This window comes from Anolis carolinensis, unplaced genomic scaffold, assembly GCF_035594765.1.
Source record: "Anolis carolinensis isolate JA03-04 unplaced genomic scaffold, rAnoCar3.1.pri scaffold_11, whole genome shotgun sequence".
Taxonomy (NCBI): Eukaryota; Metazoa; Chordata; class Lepidosauria; order Squamata; family Dactyloidae; genus Anolis; species Anolis carolinensis.
Window position 1 is genome coordinate 17,451,346 of NW_026943822.1, and position 22,757 is coordinate 17,474,102.

The 22,757-nt window shown below is 39.1% G+C and overlaps 1 protein-coding gene across 7 annotated transcripts in view; it reads left to right on the forward strand.

The window, feature by feature from the left end:
• Positions 1-13,810, forward strand: part of cyp19a1 (cytochrome P450, family 19, subfamily A, polypeptide 1) — a 35,480-nt gene extending 21,670 nt beyond the window's left edge. For all 7 annotated transcript variants that reach the window (XM_062963194.1, XM_062963192.1, XM_062963196.1 and 4 more), the window contains 6 exons: positions 1,116-1,292; positions 3,506-3,620; positions 4,884-4,998; positions 5,940-6,102; positions 8,294-8,535; positions 11,335-13,810. In XM_062963194.1, coding sequence (XP_062819264.1) covers positions 1,116-1,292; positions 3,506-3,620; positions 4,884-4,998; positions 5,940-6,102; positions 8,294-8,535; positions 11,335-11,580 — 1,058 coding nt within the window. In that variant the 3' untranslated portion in view covers positions 11,581-13,810. The remainder of the gene's footprint in view (positions 1-1,115; positions 1,293-3,505; positions 3,621-4,883; positions 4,999-5,939; positions 6,103-8,293; positions 8,536-11,334) is intronic.
• Positions 13,811-22,757: the final 8,947 nt, after the last annotated feature.

A 22,757-nucleotide genomic window follows, 5' to 3' on the forward strand; every position in this document is an offset into this window, starting at 1 on the left:
TCCACACTGCCATATAATCCACTTCAGTGTGCATACTAAACATAAAGACAACCATACAACAGACATACAATACCACCACTACCTCAACAATTTCTCACCAACACCATCAGACAACGCTACAGCAACGGGTGGCCGGGAACAGCTAGTATATTATATTATTAGCATAGCACAATATTAGCATTATACATTACTATATTGAACTATACCACTATATTGTAATACTATATGTAATATATAACATATAATTAATATTATTATATGGTATTATTATTCATATTATATTGTATAACATTATAATATTTTATCAATATTATATGTATATACAATATATTATTAAAACTGATATAAAAATCTATATATATAAATGAGTGATGGCATCATGGCGACCCACAAAACAACAAAACTACAGGCCCCCCAACCTCGAAATTTGACAACACAACCCATCATCCATGCTTCTAGGTTGATACAACAAAAAGAAAAGAAAAATAAAGTCCTAATTAGAGGGAAAGGAATAATTGCTTTTATCCAATTACTGCCAGTTTAGAGGGCTAATCTCTGCCCACTTGGGCTCCTAGCAACCAACTCAGCCCAGGGACAGGCAGACTTAGGCCTCACTTAGGCCTCTTCCACAGATTATCAGATTTTAACTGGATTTTCACTGGATTATATGGCAGTGTAGACTCAAGGCCCTTCCACACAGCTATATAACCCATTTATAATGGACTTAATGTCAGGGGAAAACCTTTACCCTTTACCTTAACCACCACCAATTCCTCAATACTTTATTTCCCATACCACCATACTTCGCCACAGCAACGCGTGGCCAGGCACAGATAGTGTATTATAAAACTGATGTTGGGGGCCAGGTAAATGACCTTCGAGGGCCGCATTCGGCCCCTGGGCCTTAGTTTGGGGATCCCTGTATAAGGCAAACATTCAATGCCATAACATAGAACAGAGACAGACGCAGGCACGGGCAGGCCTCGAACTCATGATTTGTTGCAGCTGGCTGCTAACCAGCCTGCGCCACAGCCCGGCCTATTGGGTTGCTGTGGGTCACACAATTCTCGCTCATGTTTCTGGGTTTATAATGAATGGTCTTTGTGAAATTCCAGCTCTGTCGGGCCCAGGTCTTGTGCGGATGATCGCCATTTGCGTGGAATCCACCATCGAACACATGGACAAGCTGGAAGAAGTGACCACCAAGTGTGGCTACGTCAATAGCCTGAACCTTATGAGGCGGGTTATGCTGGACACTTCAAACAGGCTTTTCCTTGGCATTCCTCTGGATGGTAAGAAAATTATTTTCTTGAATTTCATATATGAATGCAGTGTGTCCAAAACAGATAAATACCGTATATACTCGAGTATAAGCTGACCCGAATATAAGCCGAGGCACCTAATTTTACCACCAAAAAACCTGGGAAAACATGGACTCCAGTATTAGCTGAGGGTGGTACATTTCAGAAATAAAAATAGATACCAATAAAATTACATTGATTGAGGCATCAGTAGGCTAAATGTTTTTGAATATTTACATCAAGCTCAAATTTAAAATAAGACTGTCCAACTCTGATCAAATCATTATTCTCATCTTCTTCAATGTAAATGTGCTTATGTATCCTTTTAATTAATAATAGAGTAAAATAATACATGTAATAATAATAATAATAATAAATACAGGAAAACAATACATGTAATTTTTTTTTCATGTCAGGAGCAACCGGAGTTGCTTCTGGAGTGAGAGAATTGGCCGTCTGCAAGGACGTTGCCCAGGGGACACCCGGATGTTTTTGATGTTTTGTGGGAAGCTTCTCTCATGTCTCCACATGAAGCTGGAGCTGATAGAGGGAGCTCATCCGCGCTCTCCCCGGGTGGGATTCAAACCTGGCAGCTTTCAGGTCAGCAACCCAACCTTCAAGTCCTGAGGCTTTTATCCCCTAGGCCACCGGAGGCTCCTAATATTGTAATAATAAATAGAGTAAAATAATAAATGCAATAATAATAATAATAAGATCAGAGTGAAATAATAAATGTATTATTAATAATAAAAAATAGAGTAAAATAAATTTAATAGTAGCAACAATAATAGAGAAAAATAATAAATGTAATAATACCAATAATAATAGAGAAAAATAATAAATGTACCATATATTCTCGAGTATAAGCTGACCCAAATATAAACTAACCAGGACCCTCACTCTAGTATAAGCCGAGGGGGGCTTTTTCAGTTTTAAAAAAAGGGCTGAAAAACTAGGCTTATACTTGAGTATATACAGTAAATATGGCTCTTTTTCCCAACTAAACAGGATTATCTATATACACCATTAATTAATTAATTCATTCATTCATTCTTTCATTCAAATTTATTCATTTACTAGCGTTGCCTGGGTTATTTGAAAAAGTCATTTTTAATTGTACAAAATGCATATGGTTGTGGGTGAACTACAACTCACATCATGCCAGATTAAACCCAAGAAACTCCATTAGTACTTAAAAGTTTGTTACACTGGGCAACTTTGCTCTAGATGCATCATCATTGGGGTTCAGTGTTCTCTCTGGCTGTAGGGTGAACTACAACTCCCACTATGTTGAGTCAGTCTCATCGAACCCCCTCCAGTTGGTTGAATTAGTCATGGGGGTTCTGTGTGCCAAGTTTGGTCCAGATCCATTATTGGCGGAGGTCACAGTTTCCTTGATTGTGGGTAAACTACAACTCCCAGAAGGGAAGATCAGTTATCTGCAAACCCCTCCAGTAACCACTTTTCGGCACATCAGATATGTGTGCCAAGTTTGGTCCAGATCCATCATCAGTGCAGGTCACAGTTTTCCTAGTTGTGGGTAAACTACAACTCCCAGAAAGAAAGATAAGTTATCTGCAAATCCCTCCAGTAACCGCATTTTGGCACATCCGGTATGTGTGCCAAGTTTGGTCCAGATCTATCTGTGTTTGGCTTCACAGTACTCTCTGGATGTAGGTGAACTACAACTCCCTTAAAACAAGGTGAATTTTCCCCAAAGACCTCCAGTATTTGTTGCTAGTCATGGAGGTTCTGTGTGCCAAGTTTGGTCCAATTCCATCTTTGTGGAATTCAGAGTGCTCATTGATTGCAGGCAAACTATACATCCCGGTACCTACCTACAACTCCAAAATGTCCAGGCCAATTCCCCTCAAAACCCACCAGTATTCAAATGTGGGCATACTGGGTATACATGCCAAATGTGATCCAGATCCATCATTGTTTGGGTTCATAGTGAGCTCTGGATGTAGGTGAACTACAACTCCTATAATTCCCTCTACAGACCGCTAGTATTTTTTTCTCTCTTGGTCATAGGGGTTCTATGTGCCAGGTTACAATGTAAATGACTTGAAAGGTGGGGAATTGCATTGTTAGCCAGGAATATTATGGATAGAATTAGTTTTTTAGGGACCCCATTCTGTCGTCGGCTCCAAAGCGAGTCCCTAACCCTATTTCTCTTGTATTTTATCCGTATCCAATTCCAGAAGACGCCATTGTACTTAAGATCCAGAATTACTTTGATGCCTGGCAGGCACTTCTGCTGAAACCCGATATCTTCTTTAAGTTTTCTTGGCTGTACAAGAAATACGAAAAGTCCGCGTAAGTAGCACTGGCGAGACGTTTGCTATTATAAGTGATGCTATTGAGCGAAAAAGGCAGGGAAATGACAGCTCTTTCCATTGATGTAAATGCATGATGCCAGAATTGTTGAAACCTGGCTGCAAAGGCAGATAGGAGTTTGAGACTCGAGAGCTGAACAAATATCTACCTTATGTACTGATTCAGCATTTAACAATTGATTTAAGGAGTCTGAATAATAATAATAATAATAATAATAATAATAATAATAATAATAATAATACGCAAAGATACTGTGGGACTTCCGAATCCAGACTGACAAAGTTCTGGAACACAACACACCAGACATCACAGTTGTGTAAAAGAACATGGTTTGGATAATTGATGTTGCCATCCCAGGTGACAGTCGCATTGATGAAAAACAACAGGAAAAACTCAGCCGCTATCAGGACCTCAAGATTGAGCTTCAAAGACTCTGGCAGAAACCAGTGTAGGTGGTCCTGGTGGTGATGGGCACACTCGGTGCCGTGCCAAAAGATCTCAGCCGGCATTTGGAAACAATAGACATTGACAAAATTACTATCTGCCAACTGCAAAAGGCCACCCTACTGGGATCTGCACGCATCATCCGAAAATACATCACACAGTCCTAGACACTTGGGAAGTGTTCGACTTGTGGTTTTGTGAAACGAAATCCAGCATATCTATCTTGTTTTCTGTGTCATACAACGTCGTTGTGTCAATAATAATAATAATAATAATAATAATAATACTCTGGCAGAAACCAGTACAGGTGGTCCCAGTGGTGATCGGCACATTGGGTGCCGTGCCAAAAGATCTCAGCCAGCATTTGGAAACAATAGACATTGACAAAATTACGATCTGCCAACTGCAAAAGGCCACCCGACTGAGATTTGCACGCATCATCTGAAAATACATCACACGGTCCTAGACACTTGGGAAGTATTCGACTTGTGATTTTGTAATATGAAATCCAGCATATCTATCTGGTTTGCTGTGTCATAATAATAATAATAATAATAATAATAATAATAATAATAATAATAATGGATCACACATCAGACTGTGTGATTTATTTATTACTATGATTATTGTATGACAAGGGTGACAGCGAAGTTTGGGGTGAAAGAGGTGGTAAAATGTTGCCACCTCTTTCAAACTCAAAACTTTTAATTCTGATAGTTCAGACTCCCAATCCATCATGCAAACCAGACAGGAAAACATTCCAGATCGTAGTGACGGATAAAATCCCCTCTGTTCTAGGAACGATCTGAAAGAAGCCATCGAGGACCTAATAGAGCAGAAGCGGCAAAAGCTTTCCACGATTGACAAACTGGAGGACCATATGGATTTTGCATCCCAGTTGATTTTTGCGCAGGTAATCTTTCCCGTTTCTACACAATTGGATCCCTTGCTGTTCTCCAAGGACCACTGAAAGAAGGGGAAAGTGGATTTGCTGCTCTTCTAAGAAGTTGTCTTCTTTTAAAAGTAGCTAATCTGGGCTGTTTTTGACCAACAGGAGTTCTCCAAGTCTCAAGCAAAGCTCTTTCACAATCGTTTAATGAAAGGGATTGAACTCAAGTTGTTTACAAAGCAGGTGTCTGGTCACAGAGCTATGATCTTTTCTAGTCCCTGATCAAACAGATTGCTCTATTTGTCCATGGCTTCCCAGTTGAAAATACACCTGTGTATTGCTTACCCGAAAGAATTTATTTACAGTATTTATATTCCACCCTTCTCACCCCAAAGGGGACTCAGGGCAGATCACATTGCACATATACATGGCAAACATTCAATGCCATTAGACATATAACATATAGACAGATACAGAAGCAATTTAAGATTTTCCAGCTTCCGGCTTCATGAGGGTATACTCGATTCCGGCCACAGGGGGAGCTGCGGCTTCATCTTCCACTTGTGACACCAAGTCCTTGATGGAGTACTTCCTCATTCCTTTCCACGCGCTGCTGGAAGTTTTTATGGTGTTGTAAATTAGTTAAATTAGCCTCCCCACATAATGCGGTATCTAAATTTTTTACTCGACAGATGCAACTGTCTTTTGAGCTGCTTAGGTCAACAGTGAGCTAGGCTATTAAGTGGTCAGGAGGTCAATCCGACCCAGGCTGGCTTCAAACTCATCAGTAGTGATTTATTGCAACTGGCTACTAACCAGCTGTGCCACAGCCTAGAATGATATATAACTCCAGATTCTAGCTTGATTTTCCCCACACTGTGAGACTCTCCTGAGCTGAGTCTGACTTTACAATGTTGTTGGCACCTGGATCTGTAAGTCATTATCTACTTGGTTCAACTTTATAGAGCCGCGGGGAGCTGACTGCTGAGAATGTCAACCAGTGCGTTTTGGAGATGCTCATCGCTGCCCCGGACACCCTTTCGGTGACTCTGTTCTTCATGCTGGTGCTGATCGCAGAGCACCCCCAAGTCGAAGAGGCCATGATGAAGGAAATACAGACCGTGATAAGTAAGGACGTGGCCGTTGCTCATATCATCTCATTGTGCTTTCCATTCGAACAGGTCCAAAGTAGAAGTAGTCCTGAGTGAGCACATGGCTTCCCAATTGGGTAGAGGGACAAAAACAGCCGGATCTATCCTTATACACATACCAGAAGCCCATGAGATATATCCTGAATAGTTTATCTAAAGGAATAGTCGAAGTTATCCTGAAAAATACAGACACGATCTTTTCTTATGATAGGTTCTTAAACTGAATTTGTATATATGTCAGAACAGGGACATTTTTAAGTGTAACTCTAGCCAAAAATATAATAATAATAATAATAATAATAATAATAATAATAATAATAATAATAATAATAGTATAAAAGGGTAATGAAATTTTGGCCTAGGACAAAACAACAAAACTACACATTCCAGAAACACTAAACTTGGCAGCACAACCCCTCATCTATGCTTCTACGTTCATACAACAAAAAGAAAAGAGAAATAAACTCCTAATTAGAGGGAGAGGAATAATTGTTTTTATCCAGTTGCTGCCAGTTAGAAGGCTAGGCTCCGCCCACTTGGTCTCCTAGCAACCCACTCAGCCCAGGGGACAGGCAGAGTTAGGCCTCACTTAGGTCTCTTCCACACTGCCTATAAAATACAGATTATCTGATTTTAACTGGATTATATGGCAGTGTAAACTCAAGGCCCTTCCACACAGCTATATAACTGACTTAATATCAGGGAAAACCTTTACCCTTGACCTTAACTACCACCAATTCCTCAATACTTTATTTCCCATACCACCATACTTCGCCACAGCAACGCGTGGCTGGGCAAAGCTAGTAATATATATATAATATATAATATAATATAATATAATATAATATATAATAACAACACACCAGACATCACAGTTGTGGAAAAGAAAAAGGGTTGGATCATTGATGTCGCCATCCCAGGTGACAATCGCATTGACAAAAAACAACAGGAAAAACTCAGCCGCTATCAGGACCTCAAGATTGAACTTCAAAGACTCTGGCAGAAACCAGTGCAGGTGGTCCCGGTGGTGATCGGCACATTGGGTGCCATGCCAAAAGATCTTAGCCGGCATTTGGAAACAATAGACATTGACAAAATCACGATCTGCCAACTGCAAAAGGCCACCTTACTGGGATCTGCACGCATCATCTGAAAATACATCACACAGTCCTAGACACTTGAGAAGTGTTCGACTTGTGATTTTGTGATACGAAATCCAGCATATCTATCTTGTTTGCTGTATCATAATAAAATAATAATAATAATAATAATAATAATAACAACAACTACCACTACTACTACTACTACTACTACTACTTTATTTTTGTATCCTGCCACCATCTCCCCATGGGGACTCGAAGCAGCTTACATAGAGCCAAGCCCAACAACACAATTAAAATACAGTAGACAAAAGCATAATGTTCAAAATTGGATTTTGGAAAAATTGGCTTGTTGTGGAAACAAGGAGTGGTGAGAAAGCTTCAGTGGAGACACCTTTTCCCCATGATAACATTTCCAGGAGTGAATTTCCCTTCCAATGGGTAGATTTCTTTCACTTCCTATTGTCCACAAATAGAAACCTTTATATGTCTACTCTATAGCCTAGTAAAATGAACAGTTTCACCCACCAACATAGTTTGAAAAACATTAGAAGGTATTTTGGGTTGTTGTTGTTGTTTTTGTTGTTGTTGTTGTTGTACAAGAGGTACATTCAGCCACACAGTCGTGTTATCTGTTCTTTGAACTGGAAACTTTGGGAATTATTAACATATGTTTCAAAGAGGAAACATTATTCTGGCTCTTGCTTAAAGGTGATAAATACAGTAGAGTCTCACTTATCCAACATAAACGGGCCGGCAGAACGTTGGATAAGCGAATATGTTGGATAATAAGGAGAGATTAAGGAGAAGCCTGTTAAACATCAAATTAGGTTATGATTTTACAAATTAAGCACCAAAACATCGTGTTATACAACAAATTTGGCAGAAAAAGTAGTTCACTATGCAGTAATGCTACGTAGTAATTACTGTATTTACGAATTTAGCACTAAAATATCACAGTGTATTGAAAATATTGACTACAAGAATGCGTTGGATAATCCAGAATGTTGGATAAGTGAGACTCTACTGTACCAGTGACCAGCGATTTGTCTTCCTTGATTCTTGAAGGTGACAGAGACATCCAAAGCGAGGACATGCCGAAGCTGAAGGTGGTTGAGAATTTCATTCTGGAGAGCATGAGATACCAGCCGGTCGTGGACTTGGTCATGCGCAAAGCTCTGCAAGATGATGTGATTGATGGCTATCCGGTGAAAAAAGGCACCAACATCATTCTCAACATCGGGCGCATGCATCGGCTTGAGTTCTTCCCAAAGCCCAATGAGTTCTCGCTCGAAAATTTTGAAAAGAGTGTGAGTGTGTGTTGCGGTGGCAAACAACTTCAATTTACATCAGTTACAGCACAGCGTTCAGTGACAATGGAAATCAAGTAGCATCAGAAGTACTTGGGTTGACTGACCCTTCGGTTAGGATTTTGCTTTGGGATGGGGAATACAAAGTTCTACAGTTGTACGAGAGTTATCCAGAAAGTAGATTACATTTTGGAATTAAAAATGAACAAAGTATAGGAGAAAACATTTACCATATGCAGTTGAAAGCCAGACCCAAATACCACTTCTCAAGATAGTCCCCATTGAAATCTAGGCACTTATCATAGCAATGAATGAGCTTGGCAACTCCTTCCCCACAAAACTCTGCCGCTTGCATCCTCAAAAAGTATAGGAGAAAACATTTACCATATGCAGTTGAAAGCCACACCCAAATATCACATCTCATGTAGTCACCATTCAAATCTAGGCACTTATAATAGAGATGAATGATCTTGGCAACTCCTTCCCCACAAAACTCTGCCGCTTGTGTCCTCAACGCAGCGTTTTGGCGAATATGTGCAGCTGCGGCACATTGAGGACGCAAGCGGCAGAGTTTTGTGGGGAAGGAGTTGCCAAGCTCATTCATCGCTATGATAAGTGCCTAGATTTGAATGGCGACTATGTTGAGAAGTGGTATTTGGGTGTGGCTTTCAACTGCATATGGTAAATGTTTTCTCCTATACTTTGTTCATTTCTAATTCCAAAACGTAATCTATTTTCTGGATAACACTCGTAGGTTGCATCCACATGGTAGAATGACTGCAGTTTTACACCACTTTAACTGCAATGGCTCAATGCAACGGAATCCTGGGAGTTGTAGTTTTACAAGGTCTTTAGCCTTCGCTGCCAAAGAGTGCTAATATATCAAGAGATACAAAAGCAAAGAATAGGTAAAGAGTAAAGGGCAAGCCCAGGTTTGCCTAGGCCTGGCCTAGCTCCATGCTATGGGAGCTTGAGCCATGAGGAGAGGCGGGTAAGACACAAAATAATAATATTTTGTTAATATTAGTAATAAAAGGTAAAGGTTTCCCCTGATGTTAAGTCCAGTCGTGTCTGACTCTCGGGGTTGGTGCTCATCTCCATTTCTAAGCCAAAGAGCCGGTGCTATCCGTAGACACCTCCAAGGTCGTGTTGTCACCATGACTACATGGAGCTCCATTACCTTCCTACTGGAGCGGTACCTATTGATCTACTCACATTTGCATGTTTTCGAACTGCTAGGTTGGCAGAAGCTGGGGCTAACAGCGGGCGCTCACTCCGCTCTCCAGATTCGGACCTGCGACCTTTTGGTCCGCAAGTTCAGCAGCTGAGCGCTTTAATACGCTTAGCCACCGGGGCCTCCAAATAGTAAACTAGAAAGGTAGAATAGTAAAGTAGAAAAGAATAGTAAAGTAGAAAGGTAAAATAGTAAACTAGAAAAGAAAAGTAAATTAGAAAGGTAAAATAGTAAACTAGAAAGAATAGTAAACTAGAAAGGTAAAATAGTAAACTAGAAAAGTAAAATGGTAAACTAGAAAGAATAGTAAACTAGAAAGGTAAAATAGTAAACTAGAAAGAATAGTAAATTAGAAAGGTAAAATAGTAAACTAGAAAAGAATAGTAAACTAGAAAGGTAAACTAGTAAACTAGAAAGAATAGTAAACTAGAAAGGTAAACTAGTAAACTAGAAAGAATATTAAACTAGAAAGGTAAAATAGTAAACTAGAAAGAATAGTAAACTAGAAAGGTAAAATAGTAAACTAGAAAGAATAGTAAAAAAGAAAGGTAAAATAGTAAACTAGAAAAGAATAGTAAACTAGAAAGGTAAACTAGTAAACTAGAAAGAATAGTAAACTAGAAAGGTAAACTAGTAAACTAGAAAGAATAGTAAACTAGAAAGGTAGAATAGTAAATTAGAAAGAATAGTAAACTAGAAAGGTAGAATAGTAAACTAGAAAGAATAGTAAACTAGAAAGGTAGAATAGTAAACTAGAAATAATAGTAAACTAGAAAGGTAAAATAGTAAACTAGAAAGAATAGTAAACTAGAAAGGTAAACTAGTAAACTAGAAAGAATAGTAAACTAGAAAGGTAGAATAGTAAATTAGAAAGAATAGTAAACTAGAAAGGTAGAATAGTAAACTAGAAAGAATAGTAAACTAGAAAGGTAGAATAGTAAACTAGAAAGAATAGTAAACTAGAAAGGTAGAATAGTAAACTAGAAATAATAGTAAACTAGAAAGGTAAAATAGTAAACTAGAAAGAATAGTAAACTAGAAAGAATAGTAAACCAGAAAGGTAAAATAGTAAACTAGAAAGACTAGTAAACCAGAAAGGTAAAATTGTAAACTAGAAATACAGTAGAGTCTCACTTATCCAAGCCTCGCTTATCCAAGGTTCTGGATTATCCAACGCATTTTTGTAGTCAATGTTTTCAATACATCATGATATTTTGGTGCTAAATTCGTAAATACAGTAATTATTACAAAGCATTACTGCATATTGAATTACTTTTTCTGTCAAATTTGTTGTATAATATGATGTTTTGGTGCTTAATTTGTAAAATCATAACCTAATTTGATGTTTAATAGGCTTTTCCTTAATCCCTCCTTCTTATCCAACATATTCACTTATCCAACATTCTGCCGGCCCGTTTATGTTGGGTAAGTGAGACTCTACTGTATTTAAATATGTGGATCCTTCTTCATTTCTTTTGGGGCATTTTATGGTGAACATTTTCAAAGTTTGCCAGAACTGTTTCTGACTGTTTTGTTTGCCTGTTTTCCGTATCCTATGTGTGCAGGTCCCTTACCGCTATTTCCAGCCCTTTGGCTTCGGCCCGCGTGGCTGCGTTGGGAAGTTCATCGCCATGGTCATGATGAAGGCCATCCTGGTGACTCTCCTGAGAAGGTGCCGCATCCAGACTGAGAAGGGCGAAGGGCTGAACGACATCCCCAAAAACAATGACTTGTCGTTGCATCCCAATGAAAGGCAGCCGTTGCTGGAGATGCTATTCACACCGAGAAGTAATGAGAGCAAGAAGGAATAAAAACAGCCCGCCGAGTTGTGGGATGCCGATAGGTTGGACTATGCTAACCGAAACTGATTGGTCGGGCTCCTCGAATCAAAGGGGAAAGTCATCCATGCCATTTCCATTTTCTCAGTAATTCAGCGAAACGTTTTGTTTTCTCCAAACCGATTGCTGATACAAGTGGTTATTTGAAAGAAGGTGGGTCCTAGGAAGAGAATCGTTTTTTTTTTTTTTCTGGAGCTCTGTTAATAGTTAAATAATGACACGCAAGAGAACCTCTTTGCAAACCATCCTGTTCAAGTGAAATTATGTGTTGGATATTCCGTTCTGGCAAATGTGTGATGGTCCACTGAGATGAGAGGCATCCAAAGATGCTGGTTGAGAAGTCAATGAATTTGTGTGCAGTGTTCACCAGGAAGCAGACTTCATGTTTTGAGACAATCAATAAGGTTTCATTTCAGAGCAAGAAAACAATTTGAATGTATTGTGATGCTGCCTGCATGTAACTGAAGGCTGTGCTAAGCTGCTCAAAGCATAGCATTTGTATTCATTATCTCTTAAGTGTGCCTATATTTTTCTGGATTATAGAGACCTGCTCTTCCCCACAGTTCTCCCAGTGTTAGGTTAGGTCTTATAACCGTTTTGCTGGAATTAGAATATAATGTGAGCTAGTGATAGCATTTGTTTTCAATAAAATGCATCACCATCTTTTCCATGTATCATCATAGATAGGCAGACAAAGAAACATCCAGTTCAGCTTGGATGCTCATTGCAAGACCAACAGAGACGTGCATCTACAAGGCTTTCTCTCTTGTTCTTGTATTGTCCATCTTAGGCCTTTTCCATACAGATGTATAAAATCCACATTGAGCAGTGCGGACTCAAATAATCCAGTTCGAAACAGATATTGTGGATTATCTGCCTTGATATTCTGGCTGTGTGGAAGCGACCACAAAGGCCACCGAGTCCAACTGAACCTTCCTCAAGTCAACCAACCTCAAAGCCATCTAGATCAGTGGTTCTCAACCTGTGGCTCCCCAGATGTTTTGGCCTTCAACAGCTGGTAAAGTGGCTGAGATTTCTGGGAGTTGTAGACCAAAACACAGGTTGAGAACCACTGATCTAGATGAAGCCAGATGAATTACAGAAGGACCTCTACTCTGTTATCACTCCTGACTAGAGTTGACCTATATAATTAGAGGTATATGTCTATATCTTGACTTAAAATTCAATCATTGATTGGCTAAGTCTTTCTAGTTGGGACTAACCAACAGGTTGTTAGACAAGGTCAACTTCAGGACTTCGGGACAGTCCAACTTATGGACTCTATAGGCTCCAAGAATTGATCCACTCCAAGAATTCCAAATACAGTAGAGTCTCACTTATCCAACACTCGCTTATCCAGCGTTCTGGATTATCCAACGCATTTTTGTAGTCAATGTTTTCAATATGTCGTGATATTTTGATGCTAAATTCGTAAATACAGTAATTACTACATAGCATTACTGCGTATTGAACTACTTTTTCTGTCAATTTTGTTGTAAAACATGATGTTTTGGTGCTTAATTTGTAAAATCATAACCTAAGTTGATGTTTAATAGGCTTTTCCTTAATCCCTCCTTATTATCCAACATATTTGCTTATCCAACATTCTGCTGGCCCGTTTATGTTGGATAAGTGAGACTCTCCTTTCATCCCAATCTTCCTATTTTGAATTGATATCGACATATTTACCTCCACGCACCTAGATTAGAGCCTCCGGTGGCTCAGTGTGTTAAAGCGCTGAGCTGCTGAACTTGCATACCTAAAGGTCCCAGGTTCGAATCCGGGGAGCGGAGTGAGCACCCGCTGTTAGCCCCAGCTCCTGCCAACCTAGCAGTTCGAAAACATGCCAATGTGAGTAGATCAATAGGTACCACTCCAGTAGGAAGGTAATGGGGCTCCATGTAGTCATGGTGGCAACACGACCTTGGAGATGTCTATGGACAATGCCGGCTCTTTGGCTTGGAAATGGAGATGAGCACCAACCCCCAGAGTCGGACACCACTCCGGCGTTCCATGTAGTCATACTGGCCACATGACCTTGGAGGTGTCTATGGACAATGCCGGCTCTTCGGCTTAGAAATGGAGATGAGCACCAACCCCCAGAGTCGGACACAACTAAACTTAACGTCAAGGGAAACCTTTACCTTTTAACTAGATCTGACCCAATGGTGTTGTTCCCAGCTGCTCTTCCTAAACCCATGCATATCCTGATATGCAGAACTTTCTATTGTAATTTGTGGCTGTAATTGGAGGGGAGAAAGTCCCAATTCAATAGCTTCAGATTTTTATCTATAGGTCATAATGGCTTTTGATAGACTAGGGTATGACAATGACGAAATACCAAACTATTAGGGAGTAGTCACTTAGACTAGGATCTAATAGATGTCTTCTAAATTTCTCTTCTGTCTCAAACCTTCTCCATAGAGCTGAGAAACTTCCCAGAGCAGATTTTCAGGTGGAAAGGAAGACCCAAGTCATAATCGTAGTAGCTTGAACTAGAATAGATTCATTGACTCAACTATGACAGTCAACACATCGGTAAATTCAATAGATCTAGGACTTCCAGTTTAGTCGAGACAGCCAATGGGATTTAGGCCTCCAATGGACAAGAAAGGAAAAGAAATCCCACTGGTCCACCAGTTGACCACTAGCTTTACGTGGCATTTCAGTTATTGTAGTTTTGCCCCAAGTCAGCTTTAATAAGCATCTCATGAATCTGGTTGGAGAATCCAGTCTACATCCCTCTAAACACAAAACCATTGTGAGAAAGGCATTTTAGACTGTTTCTTCTCAGGGGCGATGGAAAGTTTTGTTTTGAAATCTTGTATAAAATCATGTGTTCAAGCGCTGGAAAAAAAAAAAAAGCAAATCTGTGAACTTGTAAATGCTTTATTTATTTATTTTGTATATGAGAAACAGCACTGCGTATGGACGTCTTCAGCTAATGTCGTGTCTTTCTTTTTAAAAAATAAAAAATGTATTAAAGTTGTAAATACGTTGTGAAACTGTGGGTGGACGTCGAGCTAAAAGAAGCCTTTGGAATGGTAGCAATAGTGTCACGATTGGGGATGCATCCACACTTTCGGATTAATGCACTTTGATACCACTTTAACTGTTTTGGCTAAGTGCTATGGAGTTCTAGTTTGTTGAGGCATGAGCACACTTTGCAGGGAAAACTAAAGACCGTGGAAAACTACGACTCTTGTGATTCCATAGCAGAGTCATAGGAGTCAAAGTAGTGCAAAGACAGATTAATTCTGCAGTGCAGATGCACCTTAGTTTGCAATTGTGACTATGGTGCAGGTATGGCTGAGTAGTGGGGTGGGTCAAACCGCTGAGCTGCTAAACTTGCTGACCGAAAGGTTGGTGGTTCGAATCCGGGGAGCAGAGCTCCTGCTGTTAGCTCCAGCTTCTGCCAACCCAGTAGTTTGCAAATGTGAGTAGATCAATAGGTACCACTCCATTTCTAAGCCGAAGAGCCAGTGTTGTCCGTAGACACCTCTAAGGTCATGTGGCCAGCATGACTGCATGAAGCGCCGTTACCTTCCTGACGGAGCGGTACCTATTGATCTACTCACATTTGCATGTTTTCGAACTTCAGCCAACCTAGCAGTTCGGCGGGAAGGTAACGGCCCTCCATGCAGTCAAACCGGCCACATGATCTTGGAGGTGTCTATGGACAAAGCCGGCTCTTCGGCTTAGAAATGTAGATGAGCACCAACCCCCAGAGTCGGACACGACTAGACTTAATGTCAGGGAAAAGCCTTTACTTTTACTATGGGTGAGTAAATTTAGATAACTGCTACACATTCACAAAGACTGTATAAAATCATGTGTACAAGCGCTGGAAGAAAAAAAAGCAAATCTGTGAACTTGTAAATGCTTTATTTATTTACTAGCTGTGCCCAGCCACGTGTTGCTGTGGCAAAGTGGTGGTGGTATTGGTTAAAAATTGTTGTGGAATTTTTATTTGATGTTATTTGTATTTTTTAATTAATTTTATTGTAAGTTATCTTTTTATTTATTATATTTTATTATTTTCTTGTATTATTTTTAGTTATTTTCTGTTATTATAGTATTTTATTGTATTAATTTTTTAGTGTTTTTTATTATTTTTTATTGGGTTGCTAGGAGACCAAGTTGGCGGAGCTTAGCCTTCTAACTGGCAGCAATCGGATAAAAGCAATTATTCCTCTCCCTCTAATTAGGACTTTATTTTTCTTTTCTTTTTGTTGTATCAACCTTGAGGCGTGGATGAAGAGTTGTGCTGTCAATTTTTGAGGTTGTGGGATATTTAGTTTCGTTGTTTTGTCTGGTGCCGTGATTCCATCACTCTTTTATATATATAGACTAGCTGTGCCCGGCCACGCGTTGCTGTGGCAAAGTGGTGGTGGTATTGGTTAAAAATTGTTGAGTAATTTTTATTTGACTTTATTTGCGCTTTTTAATTAATTTTATTGTAAGTTATATTTTTATTTATTATATTTTATTATTTTCTTGTATTCATTTTAGTTATTTTCTGTTATTATGGTATTTTATTGTATTAATTTTTTAGTGTTTTTTATTATTTCTTATTGGGTTGCTAGGAGACCAAGTTGGCGGAGCTTAGCCTTCTAACTGGCAGCAATTGGATAAAAGCAATTATTCCTCTCCCTCTAATTGGGACTTTATTTTTCTTTTCTTTTTGTTGTATCAACCTTGAGGCGTGGATGAGGAGTTGTGCTGTCAATTTTCGAGGTTGTGGGATATTTAGTTTCGTTGTTTTGTCTGGTGCCGTGATTCCATCACTCTTTTATATATATAGATTAGGCATTTGTGATAATGAATCAACTTCAGATTTTAATCCTGAGTTTAAGGGAGCTTTCCAAAGTGCTGAACCCTATTGGACAGCTCTTTTGAAAACAGGCCAAATCCTGGAAGAATGAGAAGAGCACCAGTTCTGTATTAGACAGACTTTGGCTTGAAAACTATGGTAACTGTCTACCGGCAGATGGCACACTTGGCTCTTTTCATAGCCGCAATAGCGCATGGCTAGGTGGCAAAATTCGGTACATGACGGCCATCCATTTAAAGCAAAACTGAGCCATCCAAAACATAAGTATTAATGTCTTCAAGTCTGTGCAACTCCCCAGTGATATGTTTGATCATTGCAGTGTCACAAACTGACATTCAATCTACAGTGTTTCAAGGAAAACAATAAATCCTACCATTGCTAAGTCAAGAAGGCAGCAGCATGAATGAATGTGGCTACTTGGCGCAGTCCTGGCCGATGAGAAAGAGACAAAATTCAACATTAATACCACTGACTTCAATGCAAGGAAACCACTCACTGTTCATTCCTTGCTTTATAAAGTTTACCTCTAAGTTCTACATCCTTCTTAAATTGAATTCCGCACCCAACCACGGACTAATGCATGGCAACATAAAGTACTTAGGAAACATACTTAGGAAATGATGTGTTGTGTCATGCAAGAAAATAAAGGTCACTGATTTCTGAACATCACCTAGGTAAAGGTTTCTCCTGACGTTAAATCCGACTCTGGGGGTTGGTGCTCATCTCCATTTCTAAGCCGAAGAGCCGCCGTTGTCCGTAGACACCTCCAAGGTCATGTGGCTGGCATGACGACATGGAGCCGTTACCTTCCCGCCGGAGTGGTACCTATTCATCTACTCACATTTGCATGTTTTTGAACTGCTAGGTTGGCAGAAGTTTGAAAACATTCAAATGTGAGTAGATCAATAGGTACCGCTCCGTCAGTGTATTTACCAGTGTTTACAAGTAAGAAAGGCATTTCTCTGCCCTTGAGTTCCCATGTGTTTGCCAGCTATTGTAAGGGAATTTCTGGGCCGATGAACCTTCAACCTCAACCTTGTCTGAGGAAGATTCCTCTGACTCGCTACCCGAAACACCTGGAGCTTGTTGATGTTCTGAATTTAGTGAAAGGTCACCCTTATCATTGTTTCCTGTTTCCTCGCCAGCTTGCAATTCAGAGCCAGAGCCTTCAACATTCCCAGGATCAGAGCCTTCAAGATTTCCCACATCAGAGTCTTCAAGATTTCCCACATCAGCATTGCTTTGGTCAGCCTGCATAAACCCAAATCCCCCTTCATCATCAGACTGAACCACAACAACATGCTTGCTGCCCAGTTTTATATCCATAGCTTTTCATCATCAGTCAGGGACTCATCATGCCTATCACATGGTCATGACTCAGTTTAACCCTTCAGTAATTGTGTGGCCACATGTCCATTAGAACTGTATTTTCCAACCGTTTTTGCACAAAAGGGCTACAGTCAATGCATTCCTATCTAACAGTGCATTATCTACCTAACAGAGCAAGTCACAGCTTTCTGCCTCAAAGGAAGACAGTGGTAGAAACAGCTTTAAATAAAGAGCCTTGGAGTGGCATAACAAAAGTAACTTTCCAAACTCTAGATGCTGAACTATGGGCCATTCCCATACCTGATTGCATTTGACTTTGACTGAAGTCTTCGCTTTTATCGACCCCTCCTCCATATGTTCACAATATCATTATGAATGGTATTTGCTATTCCTGCTACGACTCCGTGACGGCACATACACTAACAGATAACAATTTCTTCTATTTTGATCATCTTTAATTGAAGACAGCTTTCCTAAAGAGTCCCAAACAAAGAACACTCCATGTGCAAGAGATGCTTAAGTCTCTCATTGAACAAAGGCTTGCTTGAATGAGACATTGGAAATAAAACAAAATGTCCTTCTTTGTTCTGGCAGGATGATAAACTATTAGCGGATCACAGGTTTTTCTTTTCTCTTCCAGCTGAACCAAAGTCTTCTAAAGATGACTCTGACATGTGCACGCCTTTTCGTGTGCCTTTGTTTTATTTAAACAGCCACAAAGTGTGGATATGGATTATATGGAGAGGGTTTAACCCAGTCCTGGGCAAACTTCAGCCCTCCAGATGTTTTGGACTTCAACTCCCACAATTCTTAACAGCCTTATCTACCTATATATCTCTATCTATCTATCTATCTACATTAATTTTATATATGTTTGTAGGTCTTTGCAAATCCTATATACATATAGATCCATGTACCTGTATATCTGTAGCCATACATATACATTATTTTATATATGAATTTAACCTCATAAGTCTCTGAAAATCCTATATAGATATATTTATATAAAGAGAGATGCCTGGATAGATATGGATATATTCTTACCTACCTATATATAGGGCTTGCAAATATTACAGGGGGAAATGAACACACACATAGAGAGAGAGAGGATTTACAAACGTTTCAGGGGGAAATGCATATGTGAAATTAATATCTATAATTATAAATCTATACCTAGCTCTGCATTGTTTATATAAGCATTGAATGTTTGCCTGTTACTACGTTGGAAGCTGGCCTGAGTCCCCATGGAGAGATAGGGTGGGATCCAAATGAAGTTGTTTATTATTATTATTTTATTGTATGACACAACAAACAAGATAGATATGCTGGATTTCATATCACAAAATCACAAGTCGAACACTTCCCAAGCGTCTAGGACTGTGTGATGTATTTTCGAATGATGCGCGCAGATCCCAGCAGGGTGGCCTTTTGCAGTTGGCAGATCGTAATTTTGTCAATGTCTATTGTTTCCAAATGCTGGCTGAGATCTTTTGGCACAGCACCCAGTGTGCCCATCACCACCGGGACCACCTGCACTGGTTTCTGCCAGAGTCTTTGAAGTTCCATCTTGAGGTCCTGATAGCGGCTGAGTTTTCCTGTTGTTTTTCCTCAATGTGACAGTCACCTGGGATGGCAACATCAATGATCCAAACCTTTTTCTTTTCCACAACTGTGTTGTGTTCCAGACCTAGTGCATCTTTGGGAGCAAAAATTAATATAAGACACTGTCTTATTTTCGGGGAAACACGGTAGTAAAGATAAAGGTTTCCCCTGATGTTAAGTCCAGTCGTGTCTGACTCTGGGGATTGGTGCTCATCTCCATTTCTGAGCCGAAGAGCCGGCATTGTCCGTAGACACCTCCAAGATCATGTGGCCGGCATGACTGCATGGAGCGCCGTTACCTTCTCACCGGAGCAATAATAATAATAATAATAATAATAATAATAATAATAATAATAATAAACTTTATTTATGCCCCGCCACCATCTCCCCAACGGGGACTTGGGGCGGCTTACATGGGGCCATGCCCAGAACAATACAATATAAACAGCATATAAAAGAGCAACACAGCAGTACCTATTGATCTACTCACATTTGCATGTTTACGAACTGCTAGGTTGGCAGAAGCTGGGGCTAACAGCGGGTGTTTACTCCGCTACCTTGGTCTGCAAGTTCAGCAGCTCAGTGCTTTAACACACTGTGCCCTTCAACCCAACTAGCCCCACATAAATCCATTAAATGGTTGTATCACTCTCACTCCTGCTTCTGGGTCTCTCTTCCAGGGCAGGAAGGAATGACAGGATTGTCTGCACCAATGCTTATTTGTCTCCAGGCTCATCTAAGATGCGTGCCCACACCACTTAGTTTCTTTTCTGGAACTGGCCTTGAATTTCCCGAGAAATATTTCATTGTTGTCACTGTCGATGGCAATGGCAACGTCCTTGTTTGCTCTGCGAAAATGCAAGACTTTGTCTTCATTTCCAGCACAGATGAGAGAGACCTTGCTCAGAATATATTCCTTTGGACATAATTTAGGTACTGTATATACTCGAGTATAAGCCTAGTTTTTCAGCCCTTTTTTTAAGACTGGAAAAGCCCCCCTCGGCTTATACTCGGGTGAGGGTCCTGGTTGGCTTACATTTGGGTCAGCTTATACTCGAGAATATATGGTACGTTTATTATTTTTCTCTATTATTATTGGTATTATTACATTTATTATTTTTCTCTATTATTGTAGCTACTATTACATTTATTTTACTCTATTTTATTATTATTATTAATACATTTATTATTTCTCTCTGATCTTATTATTATTCTTATTGCATATATTATTTTACTCTATTTATTATTACATGTATTATTTTCCTGTATTTATTATTATTATTATTACATTTATTATATTTCTCTGTTATTGTTGCTACTATTACATTTATTTTAATCTATTTTTATTATTATTATTAATACATTTATTATTTCACTCTGATCTTATTATTATTCTTATTGCATATATTATTTTACTCTATTTATTATTACATGTATTATTTTCCTGTATTTATAATAATAATAATAATTATTATTACATGTATTATTTTTCTCTGTTATTATTGGTATTATTACATTTATTATTTTTCTCTGTATTGTTGCTACTATTACATTTATTTTAATCTATTTTTATTATTAATAATACATTTATTATTTACTCTGATCTTATTATTATTCTTATTGCATTTATTATTTTACTCTATTTATTATTACATGTATTATTTCACTCTATTATTATTAAAAGGATACATAAGCACATTTACATGGAAGAATATGAGAATAATGATTTGATCAGAGTTGGACAGTCTTATCTTAAATTTGAGCTTGATGTAAATATTCAAAAACATTTAACCTACTGATGCCTCAATTAATGTAATTTTATTGGTATCTATTTTTATTTCTGAAATTTACCACCCTCGGCTTATACTGGAGACAATTAGGTGCCTTGGCTTCTATTTGGGTCGGTTTATACTCAATTATATACGGTAAATGTATATTTTGGGTTACAGAAACCCCTAGCAAGCATAAAACAAGTGCCCATTCTGACCGTGGTTTTCTGGATATAAATTAATATGATCAGGCTTAGGGGGGCCCGGTGGCGCAGCGTGTTAAAGCGCTGAGCTGCTGACTGAAAGGTCACATGTTTGAATCCGGGGAGCGGAGTGAGCACCCGCTGTTAGCCCCAGCTTCTGCCAACCTAGCAGTTCGAAAACATGCAAATGTGAGTAGATCAATAGGTACTGCTCTGGTGGAAAGGTAGCGGCACTCCATGCAGTCATGACCTTGGAGGTGTCTACGGACAACGCCAGCTCTTCGGCTTAGAAATGGAGATGAGCACCAACCCCAGAGTCAGACACGACTGGACTTAATGTCAAGGGGAAAACCTTTACCTTTAACTTTAATGATCAGGCTTTGCTCCTAAATAAATGTACATTTATGAAAGAGACAGTTGGACAAGATATTGAGTCCTGCTCCCAAAAGTCATAGCACTGGTCTGATTCGTAGCAGAACTAAGCAGTTGCCCGAGGATGACGTATCTTTTTATGGGGCACTTCCATACAATCATGCTAGCATCCTGTTAGTAACACACAAAAGTACAAGGGCTTTATGAAAAGTAATATATTGTATATACATATAATATTGATAATAATATCATAATGGAATACAATATTATACTACTAATAATACAATATAATAATATTAATTATATATTACATATTAAATGTAATATTATTAATAATATTACCATATAATGATATAGTACAATATAGTAATTTAATGCTTATATTGTGCTATGCTATTAATATGTTGTATGTTCATTTGATTTGTAAGCCGCTCTGAGTCCTCTTCAGGGTGAGAAGAGCGGGATATAAATGTAGTAAATAAATAAATAATGCCTCCACCTTCGTTACTTGGGTTTGGATGAGAATATTTTAATAAGTCAAATGCAGAAATAATCCTTAGAGTGTGCTCTTTAACTACCACTATTCATTTTTCCACATCATCACCAGACAATTGGATACATTTCTGCCAACAATGAACAAGTTTTCTGAAACCGTCACAGAAGTCAACACTCTGTTTCTGCAACCAGCGTCTCACAGGACTCATCGTGCACAGATCTTCCGATAGCCAAACAAAGCAATAATGTGACCCACACATTCTTGTGAAATGCTGATTATGCTTGAAATTTCTCTCTGAGTGATACAACGATCGTCCTGAATCAATCTGTCAACCTTTTGCTTATGAAACTCGGTGGTTCCTGTCACAGGACATCCCACACTTTGTTTGTCATGCAAGTCAGATGTTCCCAAATCAACATCTTTAAACTTACTCACCCAACGACGCACAGTACTCACATCAACACAATCACCATAAACAGCTTGCATTCTCTGATGGATCTCCTTTGGGGTGACACCTTCTGCTGTCAAGAATTCAATGACTGCAC